This window comes from Streptopelia decaocto (genome assembly GCF_964273445.1).
Source record: "Streptopelia decaocto genome assembly, chromosome: 6".
Lineage (NCBI taxonomy): Eukaryota > Metazoa > Chordata > Aves > Columbiformes > Columbidae > Streptopelia > Streptopelia decaocto.
The window spans coordinates 46,612,371-46,637,430 of NC_138660.1; the positions used below are offsets into that span (position 1 = coordinate 46,612,371).

Consider the following 25,060-nt stretch of genomic DNA (forward strand, 5'->3'; position numbering starts at 1 on the left):
CCGCCCCAGGAGGAGCCCAGCCTCGGACAGGTACGGTGGCGGTACTCGGGGCGGGGGGTGTCCCTGCCTTCCTGGTGAAGAGCTGCGGGGCGGGAGGCCGTGAGGGGACCGGCGGCAGCGGCCCCACGGGGGCGCTGAGGGGATGGGGGCCGGGGCCGGGACCAAACAAAAAAAAGGCAGTTAAGAGTTATTATAAGCATTTCTGATAAACTTACTGCAGCGTAGATATTGACTCCTGTAATTCAGAATTGTGTACAATACCATACAGTAGTGGATCTGGCTCTAGATTATTTGCTTCTGTTATTGTGGATGCTTGTATTTGCTCCATAACTTTATCTTGTGAAATCAACTCTTAAATATTTATTGGTTTCCTTTAAACATGCCTTGTATCCATGGCTTATCCCTAACCCTATAGATGTCCAGGGATGGATATCCAGTGGCCTCTGCTAGAGCAGGAATCATATTGCTATTTCTGTCACGTTAATCTGTTCAGTGCTTTGTTGGATTGCTTGGAGCCTCTCATTAGACAGATGAAGATACCATAGTGCATTAAGGGTTTGTTTTTTTTTTATGTTGCATTGAAATACAGAAAACATTGAATCAGTCTGCCTACAGAGGCAATTTTATGAGCAGTAACTGCACTGATAATATGTAAGAATGAAACAGTAGTTCAGGATTAGACTGCTTCATCTGCTTTATAATCAGACTGGACCTTTGTCTTGTGCCAAAAGTGCATGGCTGCTTCTGTTGTGGTTAGGGAACAGTGGCTAATGGGGTGAACGAACAGCTTGTGTGTCTCTGTAAGGCTTCTACAAATAGAGGTTACTCACAGGTTTTGCTTTATTTCTGCTTGTAGGCTGCTCCCAGAAGCACCAAATAATGGTTTATGTCACCTAAGTTTGTAATGGTTTAGGGCTCCTACCTATGAATTGCTGTGCTTAAAATCGTTTTATGATGGCCTCTTAGTTGTGAGCCAGCACTCTTTTAAGGCAGTGCCTACAAGCAGTGAGTTGGGTATTTGTTGCAATTTCTTATGATGGCTCCTGACTGGCTTCATCTTTTATGCCTATACCTTACTGTCTCAATGCCTGATGTCTCAGCTCACAGGCATGCCTTAAAAACTGGCCTACTGCCTAAAGTTATCTTTGGACAGCAGTCCCCGGCCAGAAGATGTGACAAAAGCTGTCAGAGGCTAAATGAATCATTGTACTTTAAGCTGGAGCCCATTCTCAATAGTGTAAACAGTGAGCACTTGTCTCAGGGGAAAATTATGCAGCATGAGCAGTCACAGAAGTAACTGTGGAGAACAGATTGTGACAATTCATTACATGCTGTGTTCAGAGCAGAACAAGCCCTTTCTGTTTACCTAAAGGTGTTTTCTTGGTCTTGTTTAAGTTGCTGATCAGAGAGGGATCCATGTAAACATGTTCTGTTAAAATATTGGAGAATATTTTGAATTCCCTTTCTCTCTCCCTATCTGTTTTTAAAACTTGTTTCTGTCATTGATGATTTTCTGGGGTGTTGTGGTTTAATGCCAGCATCAAAGATGACAATAGCTGCTCGCTCACTCCCCACCAAGTAGGGGAGAGAACTGAAAGGAAAGGGAGAAACTCATGGGTAAGGCCACCTGCAAAAGGCCAAACTAACAGAAATCCAGAATGGATCTAACTGGCTGGAAAGGCCAACTCCAGTTATATACTGAGCATGATGCTAATGGTAGGGAATATTTTCATTGATCAGCCTGGATGTCAGTCAAGGTCGCCCCATCTATGCTCCCCAGCTGCCTCCCACCTGCAGATAGAGAGCCCAGAAAGACATTGGTCTCCCTGACAACAGCCAAGATATCAGCAAGTTTTTACATTATCTTTATATCAAATGCCAAACACTAGAAAATCACTGAGAGGAAATAAGTTAGCTTTTCTCAGGCAAAACATGGGAAACCTAGCATGTTATCACAGTATTCTCATACTAAATCCAAAACAAACACCATCCTAGCTGTGAAAAAGAAGAGTTTCTAACTGCATGAAAACTAACTCTGTTTCAGTCAAACCATCACATGGGGACTTACTCTGATTGGATCCGGTGCAAGACTAGCTGGAGTTTCTGATTTGCTAATTTCTATAAATTCTTATATAAACCAAAAAGGAGAAATGTTTTCTTTTTTGCCATTTGGCATTTTTCTACTCATTCCTGCTTTATTGGTGCTCCTAAAATTATAATACACCTGGATACATAAATGGGACAGAACAAATCAAGAATTCAAGATAATAGTGTAGCATTTAGTTTTAATCTTAAGCAATTACATTTTATTTTCTGCTTTCAATTTAAAATTTAACATGGCATTTAAGGTTTAATAAGATAATTTGAAGCATTGCATTCTTGCAGTGTGTTCCATAGAAAGAGTTCTTGATTTGTTAAGGTGATGCTACAGATAAGCTCTTACTCGAAGTCACAGTTGCTGCATGTATTGGTGCACCTATTTTTTTCCCCTGTCTTTCTTTTCCACTCTTTCCTCCAAAATAGGTGCATTATAGGTTAAGAAGAAGAAGTGAAGTTGCCAGGTACAGATATCATAGAATAGCTCTCTCTTTCAGTGGTTAATATGCTTTGCTCTGATGCCTGTGCAGTCATCTGTTCCATCTATCCATGTCTCTTTTCAATTTGTGTACTTACTCTGCCCGAAGGTTTGGTTTTGTTCTTAGGTTTTTGTCAGTAAGTTTAGGCGCTTTTGCTATGCTAGGAAATGTTCTTAGGGTTACACTGCTTTGATATGGCTTTGGTTTCTTTTTTTGCAGGAATAAAAAGATAGATATAAAAATGGCAACAAAGTTGATAAGAATATAGAGAGGTTTCTGTGTGAGTTGACACTCTGTAGCAGGTTCAAGAAAAACATAGAGATGGGCTCTTTTCTATTCAGTGTATAATTAAACTTTGGAGTTTGTGAATTTTTGCTGTGTACTACTTCATGACTCAAGATCAGAAGGCAGTTGGAGGAATTCTGTAATTGATTGTCCTGGATAGCTTTTTCTTCAATGGGAAAATATACTACATAGCTACTGAAGTTGAGCATTAACTTTTTGTGTGGGACCAAGAAGGGCAAAGAACAGCCATCCCACTGCTTGACTATTGGCTGTTGTCAGAGGTAAGATGCTGATTTGGGTGATCTGGTCTAGTCCAAGATGGCTATTTTAAGTTATTCCTCCTTGCTAAACTGGAATCAGCCACAGCCTGTCTCATAAGGTGGCTGGCAATGGTACGTTTCTCAGCTCTGTAATATTAACTGTTGGCCTCTATTTCAAGAAACCAAGCAATGTCCTACAAACATTTCTTTTAATCCATTTAGCAGCTGCATTATTTCATATGCTCCTGGCAAAAGTCTTCAACTGTTCTCTCCCTTCCTCCCTTATCTACTGGAGACAAAGAGACTGAGAGATCAATGGCAAGGGGGATATATGTTGTTCTGTGGTAGCTGGGTAAGCAGCAGCAAAGACAGTTTTGCTTGTTAGAAACAGTTATCTGCCTGGATCTTTGAGGCAGGTGCAACCCTGAAGAGGTGCTGCTTGCAAACCACCATTTTGCAGAGCTAAGAAATGAAGGAAGGAAGGGATCTGTTTTTGAGTATGGCAAATGCAAACTGCATGTCCCCCAGCCCTGTACAGTGACAATATCACAGCCTGGCTAGGGATTAAGGCCAATTTCTGTGGCAGCTTCTCGGAGTAAGGGTTGCTGTGCTTTTATCAAGATAGTCATGGTTAGGACTCCAGTAAGGCTTATGAGGTTATAAAAGGTGTATACTATAAATCCAGGGCCTGGGAAGACAAATGGACAGGTAAAGCAAGCCACTGTAGGGAAATACACAGCCCCCATTTCTTCTTATCATGCAGGGCTGTGTTACCTGACAAGTCAGCGAAGCAGGGCCTGTGACTCAAACACTGGCTGCTTCTCAGAGTTTGTTCTCCCCAGTTTTGCAAACCACCAGCCGGCACTCTCACCAGCTCTGTGCTGGGGGAAGTTATTTCAGTTGTTTGCACATGAGCAGCTTTCTGGTTCTGTGTAGTCTAAGACATGCTGCTGCAGTGATGGTTAGCATTGTAACCTAGGTGCTTCAAACAGGGACTGGTGCTTTAGTGCCACTTTGAAAAGCTTCCATTCACCTCATGTGCCTGTTCCTGATGTTCTGAGCACTCTGTTCCAGCTCTTCTTCCACACAGAACATCTGGGCATCTTACTTTTCTTGTAAGATATGTCTTCTGTGCTATGACAGTTAAACATACGTGAAGGTATTACAGTTTAGTAGCATTCTGTTTATGTACCTTAGGCTATATAGTATATGCATATATTATATATACACACTCTCTCTCTACAGTGCAAATGTACATTATGTTTTTTATATGTGCATATATACATATATGTTTAACATCTTTATTGACGATTTAGATGAGGGGATTGAGACCAAATTTGCTGATGACACCAAGTTGGGAGGGAGTGTCGACCTGCTGGAAGGCAGGAGGGCTCTGCATAGACTGGAAAAATGGGCTGATTCCAATGGGATGAAGTTCAATAAGGCCAAGTGCCGGGTGCTGCACTTTGGTCACAACAACCCCCTGCAGCGCTACAGGCTGGGCGCAGAGTGGCTGGAGAGCAGTCAGACAGAAAGGGACCTGGGGGTACTAATTGACAGGAAGCTCAACATGAGCCATCAGTGTGCCCAGGTGGCCAAGAAGGCCAACGGTATCCTGTCCTGTATCAAAAATAGCGTGGTCAGCAGGACAAGGGAAGTGATCCTTCCCCTGTACTCTGCATTGGGGAGGCCACACCTGGAGTATTGTGTTCAGTTCTGGGCCCCTCAGTTCAGGAAAGACATTGAAGTGCTGGAGCGAGTCCAGAGAAGAGCAACACGACTGGTGAAGGGACTTGAACATAAGACCTATGGGGAGAGGCTGAGGGAGCTGGGGTTGTTTAGTCTGGAGAAGAGGAGGCTTAGAGGTGACCTCATCACTCTCTATAACTACCTGAAGGGAAGTTATAGCCAGGTGGGGATTGGTCTCTTCTCCCAGGCAGTTAGCAATAGGACAAGGGGGCATGGGCTTAAACTCTGCCAGGGGAAATTTAGGCTGGATATTAGAAATAAATTCTTTACAGAGAGAGTGGTCAGGAATTGGAATGGCCTGCCCAGGGAGGTGGTGGACTCGCCGTCCCTGGAGGTTTTTAAACTGAGATTGGACATGGCAGTTAGTGCCATGATCTAGTAGACGGACTGGAGTTGGACCAAGGGTTGGACTCGATGATCTCTGAGGTCTTTCCCAACCCAGTCAATTCTGTGATTCTGTGATATATAGCATAGTTACACTGTGTATATAGTATATACTAGTCTAGTATTATATGTGTCTAGTATATATGAGCATATATGAAACCTAATGTCCTATATTTGTACTGTATTGCCTATGATCAGCTACTTAACTGTTCTCCTAGTCCATACTTTGTCTTGTTATGGACAAATGTTTGTGGGTATAGTTATGTAAATGTTTAATAAAAGCTGGTTTGGTCCACATCTTTTTGCTCTGATGGATCTAGCAGCATCTCCCAGTTCTAGTCCTAGAAGTTTCTTGGCTGCAACACCAAACATTGGTCTAGCAGGTATCCTCCTAACCCTTAGCTTCAGGCCTTTTTACATCAAAAGGCCTTTCAGCAAAATGTCAGCAAAGCATCCTGTGAGGGTTAACATCCTAAAAAATTGAGATAAACCACAGGTTTTCTCTGGTTTTTTTTTTTTTTTTGAGGTGGGGGGGAGCAGTCCTGCATCTTTTTGGCTTTTCTGTATTGTTTTGTAGATCTGAAGCTGTACCCTCTAAGCATGTAATTGACTGTCAGATCAGACTTCCACTGGTCAACAGGGTATGTGAGGTCCTTGACTAACATGGGGGGTGTACCCATCACCCCAGTCACAGAAGAGAAGCTTTTAGAAGGCAGCTTGCCTTGAGAGGGCTCTGGGCAGCAGGAGGGAGCTGTGAAGGGACAGAGCAGCTCTGTCCCATGGTGCTCTGCCATAGCCTGCCCTGCCAGACTCCATGCTGGACTCTTACCAATGCTGGGGACAGCAGCAGGCAGCTGCAAGTGTGAGATTGTGTGTTATCATCTCCTGCAGCTGCTGTTTCTGCCCTTTGCCTGGGGGAGTTCAGCTTGCCCTTCTAGTGAACTTAGCTGTAGCTACCTCAGTTAATTATAAGAAATCATGATTACCAGAGCAATGTTTAATTAAAAAAAAAAACACTTTATTTCACACTCCTATACAAATATCCACAGGTAATTTCTAATCATGGAATGATGCATTGTTAGCCAGTATAAAAAAAGTTTGAGATAAAAGTATACTAGTGACATGACTTCTTCAAGAACTTTTAGTTTGACATTGCTAAGACATTCATGGCCATTTGACACTGCTAAGACATCCAAGGCCATTTTGTCAAAGTTCTTAGCCCCTGATGAGCCTGGCCCCTGATGCTGCTGAACCTTTCAGCAAATAACCTAGAGTTTTGAAAGCTCAAAAACTTAGCTAAATACATGTATAAATGTTCATAAAATTGGGCTCACAACATACTGAGAGTATTCATTGGGAGGAAGAAGAGTTTCAATGCACTTTCTATAATGATAACTTTTTAGGTGAACACACCTACCAAGAAGGTATGTTCAAAGTTAATAATAAAAATAAGACACTTGACAACTGCCCTCCTGGCAGGTTTTTACCCTATGAGGGGAAAAAGTACCAAGAGGTTTTTGCATAGCTCAAATTACTAGCAATTAAAACATGCATACTTTTTGAGCAGAATATTGTTTCACATGGAATAAACAATTGTGAACTAAATCTTCATTCTTAAATAGTACCAACACTTTAGAACATGGCTAAAAAAGTAAACTCTTTAAATAGTTTTATCGGTTATGTTACAATAACTAGATTGCTGATAAACACAACAATGTGATTCTACTTTTATCCACATTCAGGTATTCAAGACGATTCAGTAGTCTCAACGTGGATCAGCTCGGATCCCCGTAGTTCAGGTAAGCTGGGCTTTATAGCCTCCTTCAAGTGCTGTGTAACAGTTGCAGTAGTCAGTGCCTTTTGCTAAACAGGACATCCTTATGAAGCTGGGAAGCAGTTTCCGGAGAACCTCTCACTTTCTTGCACTAAGTACAAAACTGTATCTAAAAACCCTACTTTTTGTTGGTGTCCAAATCATTAAATAGTCTGACGTAATATACAAATCATGTTACAAAACCTGATAATTCCTGTTGCATAAAGTTACAAGTATCAGGAAAAAAAGCTCCCATACACATCATTGGAATAAATATTTACATTTTTAGAAAGCATTGGCACCTTCAGTAATTTATTAAAATTCAGTGAAAGCCTCAGGTCTCACAATCTGAAGTTCAAAGACACAGTGGATTTGAAGGTTCAGTTAAGTCTTTGGCCTAGCAGTTAGTCAAAGACGATGATTTATAACAAAAATAAATACAAATATGACTAAAATATATATATACAAAAAGTACATCTAATATTCAAGCCTCTCTTTTAAAAAAACCTGTGTATATTTGTTGTGAGCAAGAATCGCACAATCCGATCTTTAAAAAAAAAGCAATATGACCTATTGCACATGTCATTTAAGATGATGCTTTTTGTTAAACCGTAACTACTGCAGCAGGCAAGGCTTATGACTAAAGTAGATTTGCGGATCTTCAGACTAGACTTGAATGAAGTGTGTTAAGGCCAGTGTGTGTTTATAATGGATTATGTGTTGAGGGAAGGATGGAGAACCTTATCTTAACCTTAACCTTAACCATGCATTCATTGCATACCTGTGATCACAGGAAAAGGTCTGCCATAGTGGTTTTGCATATTTTGCAGAAAAGACCCCAAATCAATACAGTATCTTCTAAAATGTGAGTTAGATTTGAAGGGGAAAAGAGGCAGTCTGGAAATTAAATAATGCAAATAAAGTCTGAAGCAATTTTAACTGTGCAAACAAAAGCCTCAAAGTAAGTAGTAATATCTACAATCAAACGGTGAATGTCCATAGTGTTCATAGGTCTAACTCCATCAGTATTCCGTTAATTAAAGCATTAACCTCTATCTGAACTTTGTGGATTAAAATAATTTTTCCCTAAGAGTAACTTTCATTTTCATTCCATTTTGTGAACCACTGTTTTGTCTCAAGGTCTTTATATTTCCCATCTTTGATCTCTCGCTCTTCTTTTCGAATTCTTACAGCATGATATCGGGGGACACTGTCTTCGTACCTAGAACGCTGGAAGAACCCACACTGGGGCAGAGAAGAGAAAGAACAATTTAGGTTTAAGTTGCTGCCAAAGTACTACAACTGTAGAGGCAGTACATTCTTCCTTTGCACAGACACACAGGTAAGAATATCGAAAACAAAAAGCTGTAGGCCAAAAATGTAGTGAGCCAGCAGGTCTCTGTTAGTTATTCCATCAGCAGCTTAAGAAAAAAGGCACGGTCTGACAATCTGGCAATCTACTACCTTAAAAATACTCCCTCTGCTAACTTTCTAAATTTGTTTTGCAAGTCACATAAGTCGTCTTTATAAATCTATTAATTCCTATCATAATTTAATGCTACACGAAGTAGTAGATATAGTTCAGGAAAGCTTGCTTCTCCTGAACCACAGGTAAGAATGTATTATACTTCAGTATCTTCCTGTATGGTGATGTGATTTACCTTTAAAACCCACAGAAAGATTTCCAGGGCCTTCAAGACATTACACTAGGGCCTTGTTTTTCAAAGCACCATCTCAACTGATTAACTATTGAGGAATGGACAGAAATTAATTTTCAAACCAAAATGGAGTTACGGCCACAGTGTTACAAAGATGATGACTGGTAGACACTCAGCTTTACATGCTTATAGGTCACTGATATCAAGATTGAGGTTAAGAGACATTGTGCCATCCAGCTGTCATTAGATACTGCTAGGAAAAACAAAAAAGTTAAAGTGGTAATGTTCATAGTATTTGGGGTGGTGGGGTTTTTTGTTGGAACCGAATTTAAAAAGAAAATATATCAAAGCACAGACCCAATCTGTAGCCATCTCTTGGTTAAGATTTCATTAAACACTGTTCTGACATATTTTAGTTAAGAATTCCTCCCCACTCCCTCATCCCAAGCATCACTTATAATGTACATGCATATTGTATCTTAAGTTGAATAAAGGTTGCTAGAAGCATAAATCATCATGCATCTAGTGGCTTCAGCAGAGGAAAGTGTGTTCCTAGAAAAGTGTATCTTAGAACTGAAGGAAAACAGATGTTTCCACAGCATTTAAATTCTTATTATGAAAACCCCTTTCCTTATAAGCAACATCTTTCAGCATGCACTAGAAGTTAGTAAAGCAAGTTTATCATCCGTGTAGTCTTAGCTTTAAATCTTCACTCAGCAGTGTTGACTACCGTCTCTCAAGCTTAAAAACTTACTTGCACTTTTAAAACATAAAAAAGAAAAGACTAAAAACCACTGCAACAGATCAAGATGTTTTCTAAAGAAATAAATAAAAACTTTTTAAATCAAGGCAAACATCTGTGTTTGTTCAGGTGCACCAAAAGCTGAAAATCTATCAACAGAATGAGCAAGAGAGTACAATAGTTTGAAATCCAAAAGTTAATAGAACATAAGCAGTAAAAGCTTCATAGTTAGCCACCGCACCCATAGCATGTGCCACAGCTAAAAATTAAAAAATATCATCAATTACCAATTACAGAAGTAGATCAATACTATGCATCAGAAGTAAGCCTCTCTTTATCAGATGGCTGAGCATGGATCTCAGCCTTGTGATATGTGGCATCGTAATGATCTTTCTTATTTCTCTTGAAGAAACCACACTACAAGGAAGCAAGGTATTTAGTCAATTTTTGTAGACTGGAAGAAGTCAAAGCTATTAAAACGGACTTAAATGAACTCTGAACTATCTTCCCATTATCCCTGCACAGGCTTGTTGCCAAAAAAAAAAAAAAGTCACAAGAAATCTGTTTCTAGATCTGAGAATTTCCTGGACTCACTCCATCTGTAAAATAATAGAATAACCTGTGGTAAAGAATATTATTTTCCATGTGTTTTGCTACACTTGTAATGATGTCCATAGCAACTAAAGCTGGCTATGAAGATCAGAAAGAAGTCTATACAGAAACCTGTTTGTGGACTAGTGCACAGGACAGACAAAAACACAGGGTAGAGCAACAATGAGTACTGCTTTGACCTGTCCAACACAGGCATGTTTTAAACCAATCATGTAACTGTCTCTGAAATACAATGTTTGTCCTTCATAAGACCACTCAGTGTTTGTCATCAAAAGAAGCATTTCAAACTGTGTGTGTGTGTCTGAAAATGTGTGTATTTTCACGTGCAGTAAAACACTAGTATTTATAACCCAAAATTCATCAGGAAGATTTGCAGCTGGTGTTGGGCATTTATCAGAAAATAAGGAAGTCTGAACTATTGGGTCAGAGGTAACCTGCAGCAAATAGCAGCTCCTCAGCAAAGCCAATTGCTGCAGTTTCTCCAGAAGAAAGTGACAGACAGGATAGTCCTTGTCACCTTTCTGAATAACCACCTGCTATTCTACCTGCTTATACCTGTAAAAACTAAGAACAAAAGGACAGCCCTGTTACACTTAGAACCACAATTAGCTGTAAAAATGCCAAGAGTAGTTAGAAAAATAAGTACTTCATTTTTTTATTTTGCAAATTATTTCCCTTCTATTATACACACTTATCTACTCCTTTAGGATTTCTAAGGCAAGAAGCCAATCTTACAGAAGATGACCACCACACTTGGCTATATATTATTTCTGTATCTTTTGGTTTTCATCTACTATCCATTTAATGGTATTTCTAACATGACAAGAACAAAGCCCTGCTGAAACATTTGCAGACAATTCACATGAAGTTTCATACCTAACTGCAGAAGCCCCAGTTAGCTGCATCCACCGGTATCAAAGTAAATATGGTCTCTGAATATTTGTCTCCAGTTTTGCCCAGAGCTCAAAATACTTCCTTTTAAGGACGTGCAAACAGAAAAATGTCATAACAAGTCTTCCCATGTAACCATTCTCATTCCAAATGCTGCTCTGTTTGGAGTCCCAAAACCAAATCAAAATACTTACTAATTTGCTTAATTATTTTGCTATCTAGTCAGTTGTAAACCAGGGAATGTAAAATAACCAGATGAATAAAAACTCACCTTCCATAGTAAGAATACCAACAGTGCCAGCATCAGTATTCCAGCAAAAATAGCCACCGCGATGATCCACCAAGGCACTCCTGTGTACAGTGCTACGGGTTTTGCAGGGAAGACAGTAACACGCACCTAAAGGAGAGAAAATATGTGATGATGGAAAGAGCATTTCAGAAGCATCCATGTTTAATATAAAGCTACAAGTTATACAGTTATCTCTTTTCTGACAAGATGTCTTCTCTCTCCCATCTTTAAAATGTTTTTGAAGAAAAAGTTCTGACTGGTATCATTCCAATATAGTAGTGAATTTTTCCAACCTGATTAAAGGTAAAAATGGTCAAAAATTCAGAACTCAGTTAAAAAGCTAAACTTTTACCTACTTTTGGTTTTAAATGGTTTATTTTTTTTCCAGTCATTGAGGTAAGCTGGAAACATCACAATCATAACATATAGTTAGAATTAAAAGATTAGCCTACCTGAGCAACTTCATTTGTGAGTTTAACATTCTTAGCTGCAGCAGGAACACTGATTGAAGCCCTAACAAGAATGTCCAGGTAGTTCATTTTTGAGTATTCCTGTTCCATAATAAAATATGGACGTTAGACACAGAACAGAAAAAAAACCCTGACCTTCCCCAAATGGCAGGTAAGAGAACTTACTTCTAAGAAAGTACTGTTCCACAGTCTGGAACGCAGCACAAGAGAGGCCTTGCTGTCTAAGCCCTTGAGGGGACATTTTATGTCCACACAGCGTGCATTCACATTGCAGTCCTGCAATTACAAATTTCTACATGTAAATAAAAACACATCCTCACAGATTGTTTAAGCATCCCTCCCCCCTCCCGAATTAAAAATTGGATTATATGCATCAATATTTATGTGCAAGAACCAAAACCTGTTTGTCCTGACAGCAACAGGAAAATACAACAAAGATGCTATAACCTGTTTATTTTAATGTAGATAACTATGCAGAAATTCTTTCCTATTTCTCTCTTCAGTAGATAATCTAAATGATCAAATTTTTAAATAATTGATACTTGGATATAAGATAAAAATAAAGAGCAAAGAGATACTTTCTTTCACCCAGCCAAACTCAGAAAAGCCCTCTTACAAGTGCAGTAGGAGGCATCTGACTAGACTAGTTGATGCTTACCAAGGTCTTGTATTTTCTTTCTGAGAACAAAGAAAATGTTTTGCTGTCTGTGATCTGCTTCTCTGCAACCTCACGTTTCCTTCGTGAGTTCTGGGATTCCTATGGGGGGGAGAGGAGGAACAGTAAGAGCTCAGTGAGTGTCTTCTTGTTCCAAGATCAGCATGAGTGACATCATTACATATCCCTTACATATTACATACATAACCACATTTATTGTCAGTAATAGAGTCAGGAAAATCACTAGAATTTTAGATTACCTAAAGAAAGGTTAACTGACTTTTAATAGGTCAGGGGGGTTTTAGATTTACACAGCTTTCAGTGCTACTTCCATTTTCTATATAAATGGTATGAATGTTACTATGCTAAAAGAATAAGATGCATCTTTCTTGAACTGTATATTAATTACACGCACTGAAAGTTTAATTAACTGGTGTAGTGACCTGACAAGAATGGGTTTATGTGCATGCAGTTTTAATGGTGAAAATTAAAACTCCCAAATGATCTTAAGATTATATGAAAAAAAAAAACATTATGAAAATGAAGGCTCAGGGTTTAGGAAAAAAATCTTGCTGGATAGGCACAATGAAGGGCTATGAAACTTGCCTGATAATTTATAAGTGAATTTAAGTGAAAGCCCTTTCTGTTTAAAAAAAAAAAAAAAAAATCCACGCAATTCCCGCAGGCTGGGGAGATATTTACTGGTTTTTATTGTTTTCTGTGTAAGACCTCAATGCAATATCAATCATGCTGATGAAATTTGTTAAGAGAGCATATGACAATGGTGCCCATTGCAAAAACAGTGACTACGACACAGAATCCATCCTTTAGCATGTTACCCTCATTAGCTGTTATGAAGTCTACTAACAAGCTTAACCCTTGATACATCGCTCATGTGGTGTGTTTCTGAGCTGCTGAAGACACACACACACATACCCACACCCCAACAAAAAAAATATATATCCTTCTGGAGGCAAGCTCTTATGCCCACTATCACATGGGAACATACCGCAACATGCAAACTATTTATTTCATTCTCAGGTTGACAGGAGACTTTTTCCAAGCCTTTGGAATCTATTTTCATCAAATAAAGCAGCCATTTGCCATTACTAATTTCTTTCGGCCATTGGATGTCCAGCGAAGCAGTACCAAATGTTTTCAGTGGTCTGCCCAAGTTAGTTACCTGTTAAAACAAACATTCTTTAAACTGTGAAATACTTTTTAAAGAGATTTGCGTCTTAATCTAAGGTGTTATTGACTTGGGCAAGTTTTAAGCATGCAGCTAACAGGAAATCTAAAAGCAGATGAAAGACAATTGAAACAGAGCATAAAGACAGAGCATATACTGAAACTAACGCACTTGGATAGCAAGTTAATACAGAGTTTAAACGTATAAGGATTAAAATTCCCTACCATGAACTGTAAGCTGTTGATTTTTAAGATGTTAATTTTTAGAAATCTGTCTTCATGTGAAACAACAATAACTCCAATTTAGAGTTAACAAATCATTCAGTTACATAACTGAGGCAAATTGCAAGTCTATGGGTAACTCTGACATAGAAAGATAACCAGCTCTTGCTCTCCTTAGTCTGGAAGTTGTTTCCCAACCTATTTTTTTGCTTTCTTAGTGTTACTGTTCATGACAGCAAGTTCTAAAACACCTTTTATCTGCTTCTAGTTTAATACACACATGCAGGCACCGAAGGAAGTACAGGATTGACAGAGATGGGCTTCAGTCCTGACAAACTACTATGTACAAAGACAGCAAGGCTTGCCTTAATGACATAGAAAAAGCAACTCTCTTGCTGATAAACAGAGTTGTTACAGAACCAGAATCGTCTCTCTTAGCCTTCTCCTTGATTTATTAGTTAGGCAGAAGACCAAAAGAGTGAACTAGACACAGACATTCCGCAGTGTCTTTGCATACCTGCTCAACCCTGCACGCAGCAAGTGCCCACGCTGGCTGGCTGTGTGCACAGATCACCCCTGGGCTGCTGGGTTTAGGCTCTGATCCCTGCCTGTGTGGGGTTTTATGCCATACAACTGACCGCAAGGACTGCGCTGAAGAACAACGTGCACAGCCAGCCTCAGGCCACTCCCTCAAAATATGATCGTAAAACCTCAAGGCCTAAAGAAGCTCCAGTCTGCAGTCAGACTGCATGATCTGATCAGGAAGTCAGGATTTTGGGACAAGAAAAGCCAATTTTAAAATCAGCAACTTTTCCAAGTGTTCATATGCATGAAGAGAGAAGCTGTTCATTTGAGTAAAAGCAGTTGTTGGCATTAATCTAAATTACTCACTCTGAATTCATACTCTATGAGGTTTCCAATATGCTCTTCAGATTTCACAGCACTCTCACCAACGATGTTGCCTCCAAAATACACCTGAGAAGGCTTAGCAACTCTGTTCAGGTGGGGGTGGGGAAGGAGAATAATTGGATTTTAATGAAGTCTGCAGCAAAACTGTCATCCCCAGCCCTCTCCATTTGTTATGCTATCAATACTTACCCAGTGAGTGATAAAAGCAATTCAAGAACCACTTTAGCACTAGCTGTAATTGGAGTCGAATTAACTTGAGTGCTTGTTCTACAATGAAAAGGAAACAGTGCTGTTTATTTTACAAATCTAGCAGGTTTCACTTTACTATTAAATTGCTTTTGTGAACAGAACAAATTAATTCCAAATGTTTACAACTGTATATGAAAACATGCATGTGCACGCACACACAAAGAAAACTTACGTTTCCAACTTCAGATTAATATCCAAGTCTGTTGTATCAACATTAACTTTAGTGGTGCTCAAGATCAGATAAAAGGTTACCTAGACAAGAAGATCCATGAAATGCATGAACATTTATGAAATATAACAATATATGCAATATTATAGAAATAAATCATCAAGCTCTAGAGTTAAAAAGACAGATCCAAATCAAATTTCCAGTTATGACACACAGAAACAAACTGCAGTCAAGAATAAGATTTTATAACTTGAATAAAATAGGTGCAACTTACATTTGAATTTCTTTTGAAAGGATTTCCAAGTTCACATTCTGCTTGAGAACCATTTTGGTTTGCACCACACGTTAGCTGTTTTTCCTGATTAAACAGAATACATTTAGAAGTAAAAATGAGCTGTAGATATTTTTAAAATTGAATATCTTTTATCTTAAAAATACTTACAGGATAACCCCTCATCTCCCTGAATGCAGAATACGTCAGACTGTCAGGAAAAGTTGCAATCAGTTTAGCTTCATATGCATCCTCGCCGTCTTTTTGTGGATTTTTTGCATCAGATGGACTGTTTGTCACTGTTATTTCCAGGGCAATATCCTTCTGATCTTTCAGAACAAGTACTGGCGTGCCGTTTTCACTACAGAAACAGAGCGCACAGGGTCGTGTGCATTAGGAAAACAAATGCATGTGAAAGTTTGCTTCTTACTACGGTTTACCAAATGTAACTCCCCCTATTAGGGAATAATTACTGTAAGACCATGAACACATGAATGGTCATAGGGTTTTTTTCCAAAAACCAGTATTTTGTCACAAAGTGCCCAGCAGTTAACAGGCTGTAACAGACTGAAACACCTCTCAAGTAATCAAGAGTTTCTAGTATTTCTGAACCAGCACTTGCATCTGGCTCATGTTTAATGGTGATGAATTTTCTCTGAATAAATCTACAGACCTTCTTTTTTCTTGTAAAATAGATGTGGTTTTGGCTTCCAAGTCAGACTGTGGCACCCACAGCTAAAGGTAACCAGACTGGTGACACTAAATGAACAAACTTCCTTTTTGTTTTTCACACGTCCCTTCCAGTTTCACCAGCCCCCCCAGGAGGAGGTGCAGTGGGTGTTAGGGGAGTGTTATGGTGAAATGATTTCTCTGTCACTTCTCTCTAACTGCTTGTCTTACACTACTAGACTACAGCATATTATGTTGTCATACTCGCAATCAAATTTAATCTTAAAAATAGTTAACAGTACCACACACAATAAACTACTGGAGGGCTGGTTCAGCATCTCATTTCTGTAGCAGTTAGAAACATTTTTTCTAACTTGTAGCCCACACCTGCACAAGTTGGGGCCACTTTGTATCCATGTAACTCTGTACCACTACTTCTCTTCCAGAGCTCACTCCCACTCCCCCACGATCCCCACCCTGCACAGGGCCCTGTTTGCCAGCGTCGTGGAACAAAGCTGCTCTGTCTCCCAAAACTCTGTCCTAAAAGTACATCTAAGCACTTGTTAAGAACCTGAATTTTAGCAATGCATTAATCAAGGCTTACATTGGTAAATAAGTAAACCTGTCTTCATTTCCTTCTCGACTACAAAACCGGTACTGAAGTTTCAGATTGCTGTGACATTCATTGTCTTCTCCACATCCTTCTTTTAAGAACTCCACCTAAATCAAACCAAAGCACTTTCACTGCATGCCACATGATAACAGCGTAAAACAACATTTCTGACATGCACCATATGAAGCATCTACAGGGAACTCAAGAGACACTTTCCTGAACAGAGTAAGCTTTTAACATCTTCTCACCTGTCAAGGGTTTTTCTTTATGAGACACAGCCCTTGATGCTGACAATTTAAAACTTTAGATGTGACTAAGAGGCAGAGTGAGATAATTCTAAGTGAGAGGTACACTTCTAATGAGGAAAAACATCCTTGAGTCTGACTCCTCAATGAGTGAGCGTTGAGGAAATGAGATCTCTTACCTGAGATATTCCCTTTCTTTTATATCACTGCTGCAGTGCTCTAATGCTCTACAGCATCCTAACCATAGAAGAATTAGAAAGTACATAATTTTGTGATGTGGGACAAGTGTTCATAGCAGGAGACGATGGATTTCCATTTTTAATCATAAGTACATTTCCTCCTAAACTTGTTGGGGAGAGGAAAAAAACCTAGCAGCTATACCATCTACACTTTTGTTGCAAAAGAAACACAGGATCTAGTTCATAACATTTTGTAACAAGTTCATAACAAAATATAAAATACAAGTCAGTATGAGTTCAGTGCTACCCCAGTTATTTCCTTTGATCATAATTTAGCTTTCTAAGTCTTTAAAATTCAGTGATTTGTCAAAGTGCAGATTTATGGGAAAAAAATGTATGAAAGGCTTACTTTTGTGGTCTTTGTTTCTGATTCATTTGAATTTAGAATTGGTATAAGATCTGGAAGTGCTCTCTCTTTTCTTGTGGATGCTGAGCTAGATTCCAGGCCAGCAATTTTAACACTCACTGATATTGGAATGGGGCGTAGCTTATCTTTAATCTTTTCCTGTTAAAATATTTTAAATGGCATAATTAGTGTACAGTGCAGAGAAGAAAAAACACCACAAAGGCTGGCTTTTGATATACATTTTAGAACAGCAGTAAAGCAAAATCTTTGCTGCTACATTCTGCAGTATTAAAACTATCTCTTGTACAGAAACCCAACATTTTTTTAAAATGCACAAAAACACAAGTTTGGTTTGGTTTTGTTTTGTTTTTTTGTCTGGCTTTCTGATCTGATGATTTCTCTCACCGTTAAGAATTCCTAGGAACAACAGGTGGTAACTCAGGCAAATGAAATTCACACTACAACAGGAAAACACCACGCTTGCTTTCTATTGCGTAAGTTGAAGCTCTTGACTTTGCTGTGGTCAGAAGCAGCCTTGGAGGCTCGTTGCTGCTGAGCCACAGAGAATTTGTTGAGCTCCTGCAGCAATGCGACCTCCAAGGGCCAGCGCTGCAGCCAAGTCGGAGCGAACACACCAAGCTTGCTCGTCCTGCCCATTCGTCCCCTCCAGAACCTGGGGGTGAAAATTGTTTTCCTAGCTAGTCACACTGAAATTCTGTAACAATTAGTTCTGCTGGAAACAGCTCCATTTTTGCTGTTCATTCCCTCTGTATTGGTCTGAATTAGTTCAGCTCTGTTGACCCCATAGCACACTGCAGTAGCTACAACCGCTATTCATCCTTTGTACAAAAGGCAACAGGAAGAAGCAGCATGTGTGCAGGGAATAATAAGGTACTACTTAACTACGGTTGTTTTCTAGTTTTGAAGCTTTATATTGCATGTGACTTTTAAGTTACACACAAAGGTACCAGGAGGCTGAAAAAAAGAGCATGCTTTTGTTTTACATGGATCTAAATGAAGAACAAATACAAAACTTTGCCTTACCTGCAGTACAAGCTTTGTTGTCACACACTCTCTTGAGTTCTGCCCCCTTAGGGTTGTACTTGCAGTGAACTGATCAGACAGGTGGTCTTTAAACCGTACCCTAGATGGCAGGCCTAACTGCCTCCTCTCATTTTCTGCTTCAAATGTATAGTTGATCTCTAGGATAAAGAAATAAAGTAGGTAATCATTAAAAAATGATTTAAAAGAACTTTAATTTCTCCAAGTTTGATCTCTACAACATTATTCTAGAAGACTCTTTCAGCCAGTGCTGGGCTTCACAAACTGTTTTCAGTTACTTACAAAACTTGCCCCATCTGTCAGTTTTGTCCCTCTTCAGTCGAGGACCAGGTGCCCTGGGCATGGATCTAAAGGAAAGTTCTGAACTAAGCCCTGTATTGCAGCAGCAGCCCGTTCCCTTGAGCAGCCTGCAGAGCTGGCTGAGCTGTGATTGCCGCTGGAGCCAGCAGAGGGCTGAGACACAACACTGCCAATACTGACCTTGGTTCCTGGTTTGTCCCAGCCCGCAGGATTTTGAGGTCAAGGTACACTTTTAATGCTGAAAGCAAAAGCGTGAGCAGAGCTTTCTAGTTGTATGCGGAGGCATGTTTTAATAGATGTGAACTCTGTGCATTAATCATCTCTGCATTCACTGAGCTAAGTCAGCGTTGCAAGGCTGGGAGCAGCACCCAGTGTGGCAGACCTTGGAGTGTGCAGACGGGCACTGTGAGCTGCCTGCTTCACCTGTTGAAGGGCCAGGACCTTATTCGAGCACATCCTGTGGATTTTACAAGTAACTGAGAAACTAAAGACAACAAAGGAGGAGGTTTGGGCTTAAAATTCTTCTCATTTCCTCTCAAAACCCTACAGATCTTTCTGAGGTGTAGTAAAAGCAGCGTTGTAACAAGACAAAACAGGAGACATGAGAAACTAATGCTTTACATTTTTAACTATATTTATGGCACAGTCTTCCAGACTCCTATTAATATAAAGACTTTTCGTTTCAGTTACTGATTTCCACAAAACCATTTTCATGAATACAGAACACTCTTTTATAGGGTAAGTCTCCAATAAGAAATAATGCTTACTAATGATAAATAAAATGAGGGTTTAAAACTAACCTAAGAGGCAAAATGTTTTTGTCTGTATGGCAGCCATTTGCTCAGTGGCCATTATATTATCTAGAAAGCTTCAGTTCAGTCTGTCATCCACAGAACTTCCTAACACACCAGCATGACACTCAATACATTATTCTAAATACAAACAGTGCAATAGCTGATATCACAGTCACAGTCTGCAAAGAGTCACTATAATTTGAGTACTACTCTTCCCTGATATGCTCGAAAGAAAAAACAAAAGAGAAACCACGGGACAAACAGATAAAAATATTTATCTTCAAAACTTACTTATTCTTGGATTTAAATCACTGGGGTTTGCAGTATATTGAAAACATGCTCTCACATCCATCCTGTAAAAAGTGCCAAGAAATTAATATTAACTTTAATACGGCACGGGCCAACAGAATGAAAAGTTTTAATAACCCACTGACTGATATTATCAGTCCTATGACTGTGTTTTTCATGCTAGAACAGTAATTTGCTGCTTACTAAACTCAATTACAAATCAAGAAAGAAATGTTAATAATCAATTAGAAAAACTATTTTCTGGCATTTGCTTTTACATCTCTACTCACGAGAAAGCTGTTCCAAGTTAAGATATTTGTAAGTGTTAGAAGTCTTAAGTGGCAAAGTGAGTTTCATTTTCAAAAAGGGACATGATGAACAGCACATATTGCACACCTTGTCTTTAGCACAGTAGTCACACCAAATTCAGGAAGTCAAAATGATGAAATGTAAATACATTTAACCTGCATGACCGTCATATCCCTTCACTTTGACATCATCACTGTCTGAATGAATTCTGACAACAGAAAACTCAATACAGTGAGGCTTCTGCTGTTATAATTTTTTAAAAATTTACCATATTTCACTAGGGTCCTCAGGGTTCTTTTTCTTTAGGTCAATTCTGTCAGGCTGTACTGTAATGCTCCTTCTAATGCTTATCACAGGCCGAGATCTTCATTTGAGGGAAAAATGGGGAATTAAAAAAGAAGCGGGGGGGAAAGGAAAAGTTTCTGTTAAGATAAAGGAAACAATTCATGTAAATCCCAGATGCCATATCCATGCCTGCACTGATTTGCAACAGAGACACCCCATTAAACACAAAGTTTGTCTTTTATAATGGTTAGAAACAAAAGAAAACTACTTAAAGCTACACAAAGCAAGTAAAAAAATGACTACAACTGTATTCAGTGCCTGACAGGAAGCAGAGTGTATTAATGTGAGGTTGGGGTTGTCATTTTATACTCATAAAAAGCAGAAAATTCAAAGCAATGGTTTCCAACCCAATGGTAATCCAGCCCCTGTGAACAACTGTAGGTACTACAGTTCATGCAGATTAATGCTCACAACAGCTTCCACGTGCAGCCAGGGGGGCTGTGGGAAACAAGATTTTCATTTCCCGTCTCCTCCACACTTGGGCTGTAACCATAATTCAGCCTGACAACTTTTCCTTTCTCTTCCTTTTTGGGAGGGACAAGAAAGGACAGTTCACATGAACAAATTAATGAGCTGACTCTGTTCTCATCAAAGTATTTAAGGGTTGTTTAAAATGCCCCATAAGCCACCACCTCCTTTTCTAGCAAATGTCTTTTAGCTGGGCCACCCCTTTCACTGCTCCTCACCATAAAGGTTTCCGTTCTCACCTTTGTAGAAGTTTTTGTACTGCCCTTATCAGCAAATTATTAAGGCTCCTTTTGAGTCAGCAGAACACTTCATAATCTAACTAATTACCGTTCATCTACTCTGTTCTCTTCCCCACACAGTATTAGTTGCTTTTGCTGAGTGCTGTTTCAGTGTATTTAAGAACATTCCAACTACGTACACAGATACTGTATCATAAGAGATAGGATCATAAAAAAATTGTAGGAAACGTCATTCTGCCTGAAAGGCAGAGTTGTTTTTCATCCCCAAGATTGAGATAACCAGTTGTGGAGTTTCTGCTCCTCTTCCTTTGGGACCTGACAGAAACCACCACAGACTTGAACCTGATGCAGGATCCACAGCTCTGATGAGGGAACAGGCCTCTTCCTGCTCATTACCAGTGATTCAACATGACAGTACATTGAACTGGGAAAAAGCAGAGGTCTGTAAAAGACTGTAACCTCATGCCTAATTAAGGCACGTGCTACAGCAATCTAAAGGATCCTGTCTGCAAGCGCTTCCTTACGGCTGTTTCCTGGACCCCACTGCAACCTCAGCAAGGCCGTACCCCTCACTGCTTCTGCATCCTCCCTTATGAAATAGGGGGTTTGTTTTGTTTTGCTCAATCTTCAATAAAGCAGGATTAGATTTATATAACACCAGCAAACAAAAGCTCTAGCAAATGTATCCGTTAACTTTTCTTTTCACCCTTAATTCCATCAAAGGACATGGGCGTGCAAGTAAGTTACCACAGGGCAAAGCTGAGGTACAGTTACACTGCACACATCAGCGCTCCAATTCACTGTCCAACATTCACCCTTCTGCCCTGTATTTATTGCAGGGATAAGAGAGGGATAAAAAACCCCAATTTTGTGAATTAAAAAAAATATCCTGCAGAATTTCAAACTTCTAGAAGAAAAAATACACTCCAGGCCAAACAGCTTTTTGTTACTTCCAAGCAGTTTGTTTTTAAAAAACTAAAACCAAACCCTTAGTGTAATTAGTTACAGTTCTGTATATAATACCTGAACACAGATACAGAATCTGAAAGGGAACCAACAGCAATATCAGGGTAGGAATTTTTATCCAGGTCCATGTTTCCAGCAATAGAATAACCAAAGAAATGGGTGCCTGTTTTTTCACCATCAAGAATCTAAAGAGCAAACAGATTGAGGGAATTCAGACATTTCAAAGCTATAACAGTATAATACGTAACAAGTAAATATCATTGTCTTATGGCCAGGAAAAGAAAAAAGAAGAGACAGAAGGTAATAGGGCCTCTGTGTTGAGGTAAATGTCACTGAAGTGCCAAGATTGTTTTTCTTCCAGCAAGTTACTTTGCGATACCAATGAGTACAAGAAAGGGCTGTTTTACATAGAAATGTTTCCAAGCTTATCTTTGTTCATAATATTTATGCAGTATAGGCACTTGAAACTGAAAACATTCTGGCAAGTATTCTAACAGTGTTCTAGAAGTGTAATCAAGTTCCCTTCTCACCTTGCAGACTGAACAGTTATCCTCAAGAAAAAAACAAAAAGGCATAAGCAACTTTATTTAAAAAGCGGAGTAGTAGTAGTGAAAGAGAAAATGAAGAAACTATTTTCAAACCCCCAAATTTCTTTAAAAAAAAAAAAAGTACACTTCTACATGCCTTTTTCCTTTCATATATGTTAGTGGTGCCAAATGACTGCTCCAGAAGGAAAGATGTGTATTAAAATCAATAACTCCTAATCTTTCTGGTCAGCAGTGCAATCTTTGAAGAGTCCTGTAGCTTTTCTGCAACTTTTTCTTTAATTATGTGCAAGACTAATTATATATAGTAAAGGTTATTTCATTACCTGTGCTGGTTTTGTATTTATTCCATTCTTGGATCCATGATAAATGTATACTTTGCCAAAACCATCATATGGAGCCCCTACTGCAATATCTGTTGAAAATAAGTTGCAACACCTAAAATCATTCTTGCTCGTTCTGCAGCTTGTAATCATAAGGGTAAGCTGTGCCAAGTCTGGCATCAGCAAAAAAAGTCACATACATTTTTACTGGAATTGTTTTCTGCTCACCTGGATATCCATCCTGATTAATGTCGCCAACATTTTCAACTGCAAGACCAAACATGGAGTCAGTGGTTCCATTTAAGCGAACAGGTTTTACTCCTTCCCATTTGCCTTGCCGGTTAATGTAGATGTACACAGCACCACCAATATCGCCACTTCTGTCGAAGTACTGCGGGGCTCCAACAACAATGTCTTGCCATCTTAGAATTCAAGAAAAAAACAAAAAACCCAGTGCTTTTACAGAAGAACGGTGAAAAATACCTGATCAGCTCAGACTGGTCTGGAGGTCAGCCAGCCAGAGAGCTGCTGAACAAAGACTAAAAAGCACATTAAACTGGTTGAGCAACAACAGCTCCACTGGTACTACAACCGGATTACAGTCCCTTCATGACAGACATACAAGGATCTCCTAGGGCCTGCTTTGGGTGTGACATTTATTTCTTCTTTCTTTGTTTACACAATTGTTTAAATCTAAATAAAACTCTTCTACAATTAGAAATGTAGACTGTGTCCTCACTGTTTCTGTGAGATGTTGCCACTTCCTCCAGCAAAATATGGAAGATGGGATTTGGCATTCCTTGTATTTCTAACGTCAAAAACCAAAGCAGAAACAAACCAGATCACCATCCTGCGTTACATGGGCAGCAGGAGTTAACCAAGGCCATACCCGTCACTGTTGAGATCCACAACAGCAACATCATAGCCAAAAGAAGAGGCCAGTCCTTCCCCCTCAAACATGTGCTCCAGTGAAAGTGCTCTCTGATTCTTCTCTTTTTTCAGTAAAACAACTGCTCCACTGTGGTTGGCTCTTGGGGCACCAGACACAAAAGTCATCTCATCTTGGGAGACAATTCCTTTACCAGAGTCCAAAGAGAAACCTTTAACAGAGGAAGAAATAAAATATAAACAAACTTATGGCTTGCATTGTTAATAGCAAAAATTAATTCCCCTACTATATTAAAGTGGTATATTGAATAGAAGGTTTAACTAAAACAGAACATGATATACTAAGTCTCTATTTCTATTAGGATCAGTGGATGCATGTTTACAAATCTACACTTCTCTGAACATGACATTTAAGTATTTTCCCCACAAAACTATTATTTCATTGCTCGCTCAGATCTACTTTTCACGGACACCAAATACGAGATCATGACTAGACCTTACCACTTGAATATAGCTCAAGTATTTCACCTCCGGATAAATTATTGTAAAACTTCCTAAGTACAAGTCAATGCCATGCAATTGCAACATGCAAAGTGTGCAGCACAAGCACAGTATTTTATATGAGTGATGTATACAGTATTTGAGAATCACCTTACACAGCAATGGTGAAATTGGCGATTTTGATTTAATGCAGCCCTGAAGGACATGTTCAAACAAATTTAGTCTTACGAATTCTTTATAAAAGTCAATACATTAAAAAAAAAAGCAAAAAACAAAAAACAAACAAACAAACAAAAACATTAAAAACTGAGTTAATAGAATATAGTGCATATACCCACACATCCAATGACGGCCAAAGTAGCAAGTTACACACGTTGTAAGGAAGAAAGCTACCAGCCAGCACGTAAATGTCTCCCTTTTGAAACACTTCACCACTAGTATGGAAATTCTCAATTACAGCAATTCACAATGAGACAGTTTCAGAAAAATTCAGAGAGTCCCATCTGAGGGAGGGATGAGAGGGTCTGG

The 25,060-nt window shown here is 39.2% G+C and overlaps 1 protein-coding gene and 1 long non-coding RNA gene across 4 annotated transcripts in view; one reads left to right on the forward strand and one right to left on the reverse strand.

Annotated features, from left to right (window-relative positions):
• Positions 1-6,250: 6,250 nt before the first annotated feature.
• Positions 6,251-25,060, reverse strand: part of ITGA6 (integrin subunit alpha 6) — a 45,893-nt gene continuing 27,083 nt past the window's right edge. For 2 of the 3 annotated variants that reach the window (XM_082056585.1, XM_082056586.1), the window contains 20 exons: positions 24,033-24,243; positions 23,372-23,565; positions 23,147-23,235; positions 22,333-22,460; positions 20,526-20,621; positions 19,952-20,013; positions 18,549-18,706; positions 17,508-17,663; positions 16,666-16,781; positions 15,564-15,753; positions 15,396-15,479; positions 15,125-15,204; positions 14,893-14,970; positions 14,686-14,788; positions 13,394-13,567; positions 12,388-12,486; positions 11,895-12,005; positions 11,712-11,810; positions 11,242-11,367; positions 6,251-8,312 (listed from right to left, as the gene is read on the reverse strand). In XM_082056585.1, coding sequence (XP_081912711.1) covers positions 8,154-8,312; positions 11,242-11,367; positions 11,712-11,810; positions 11,895-12,005; positions 12,388-12,486; positions 13,394-13,567; positions 14,686-14,788; positions 14,893-14,970; positions 15,125-15,204; positions 15,396-15,479; positions 15,564-15,753; positions 16,666-16,781; positions 17,508-17,663; positions 18,549-18,706; positions 19,952-20,013; positions 20,526-20,621; positions 22,333-22,460; positions 23,147-23,235; positions 23,372-23,565; positions 24,033-24,243 — 2,513 coding nt within the window. In that variant the 3' untranslated portion in view covers positions 6,251-8,153. Of the gene's footprint in view, positions 8,313-9,754; positions 9,885-11,241; positions 11,368-11,711; positions 11,811-11,894; positions 12,006-12,387; positions 12,487-13,393; positions 13,568-14,685; positions 14,789-14,892; positions 14,971-15,124; positions 15,205-15,395; positions 15,480-15,563; positions 15,754-16,665; positions 16,782-17,507; positions 17,664-18,548; positions 18,707-19,951; positions 20,014-20,525; positions 20,622-22,332; positions 22,461-23,146; positions 23,236-23,371; positions 23,566-24,032; positions 24,244-25,060 lie in introns of all 3 variants that reach the window. The other variant, XM_082056584.1, reaches the window with a different exon arrangement.
• LOC309441668 lies at positions 8,278-22,294 on the forward strand. Its single transcript, XR_014184444.1, has 3 exons — positions 8,278-8,409; positions 19,553-19,604; positions 21,632-22,294. It is a non-coding gene; the product is annotated as an uncharacterized lncRNA (long non-coding RNA).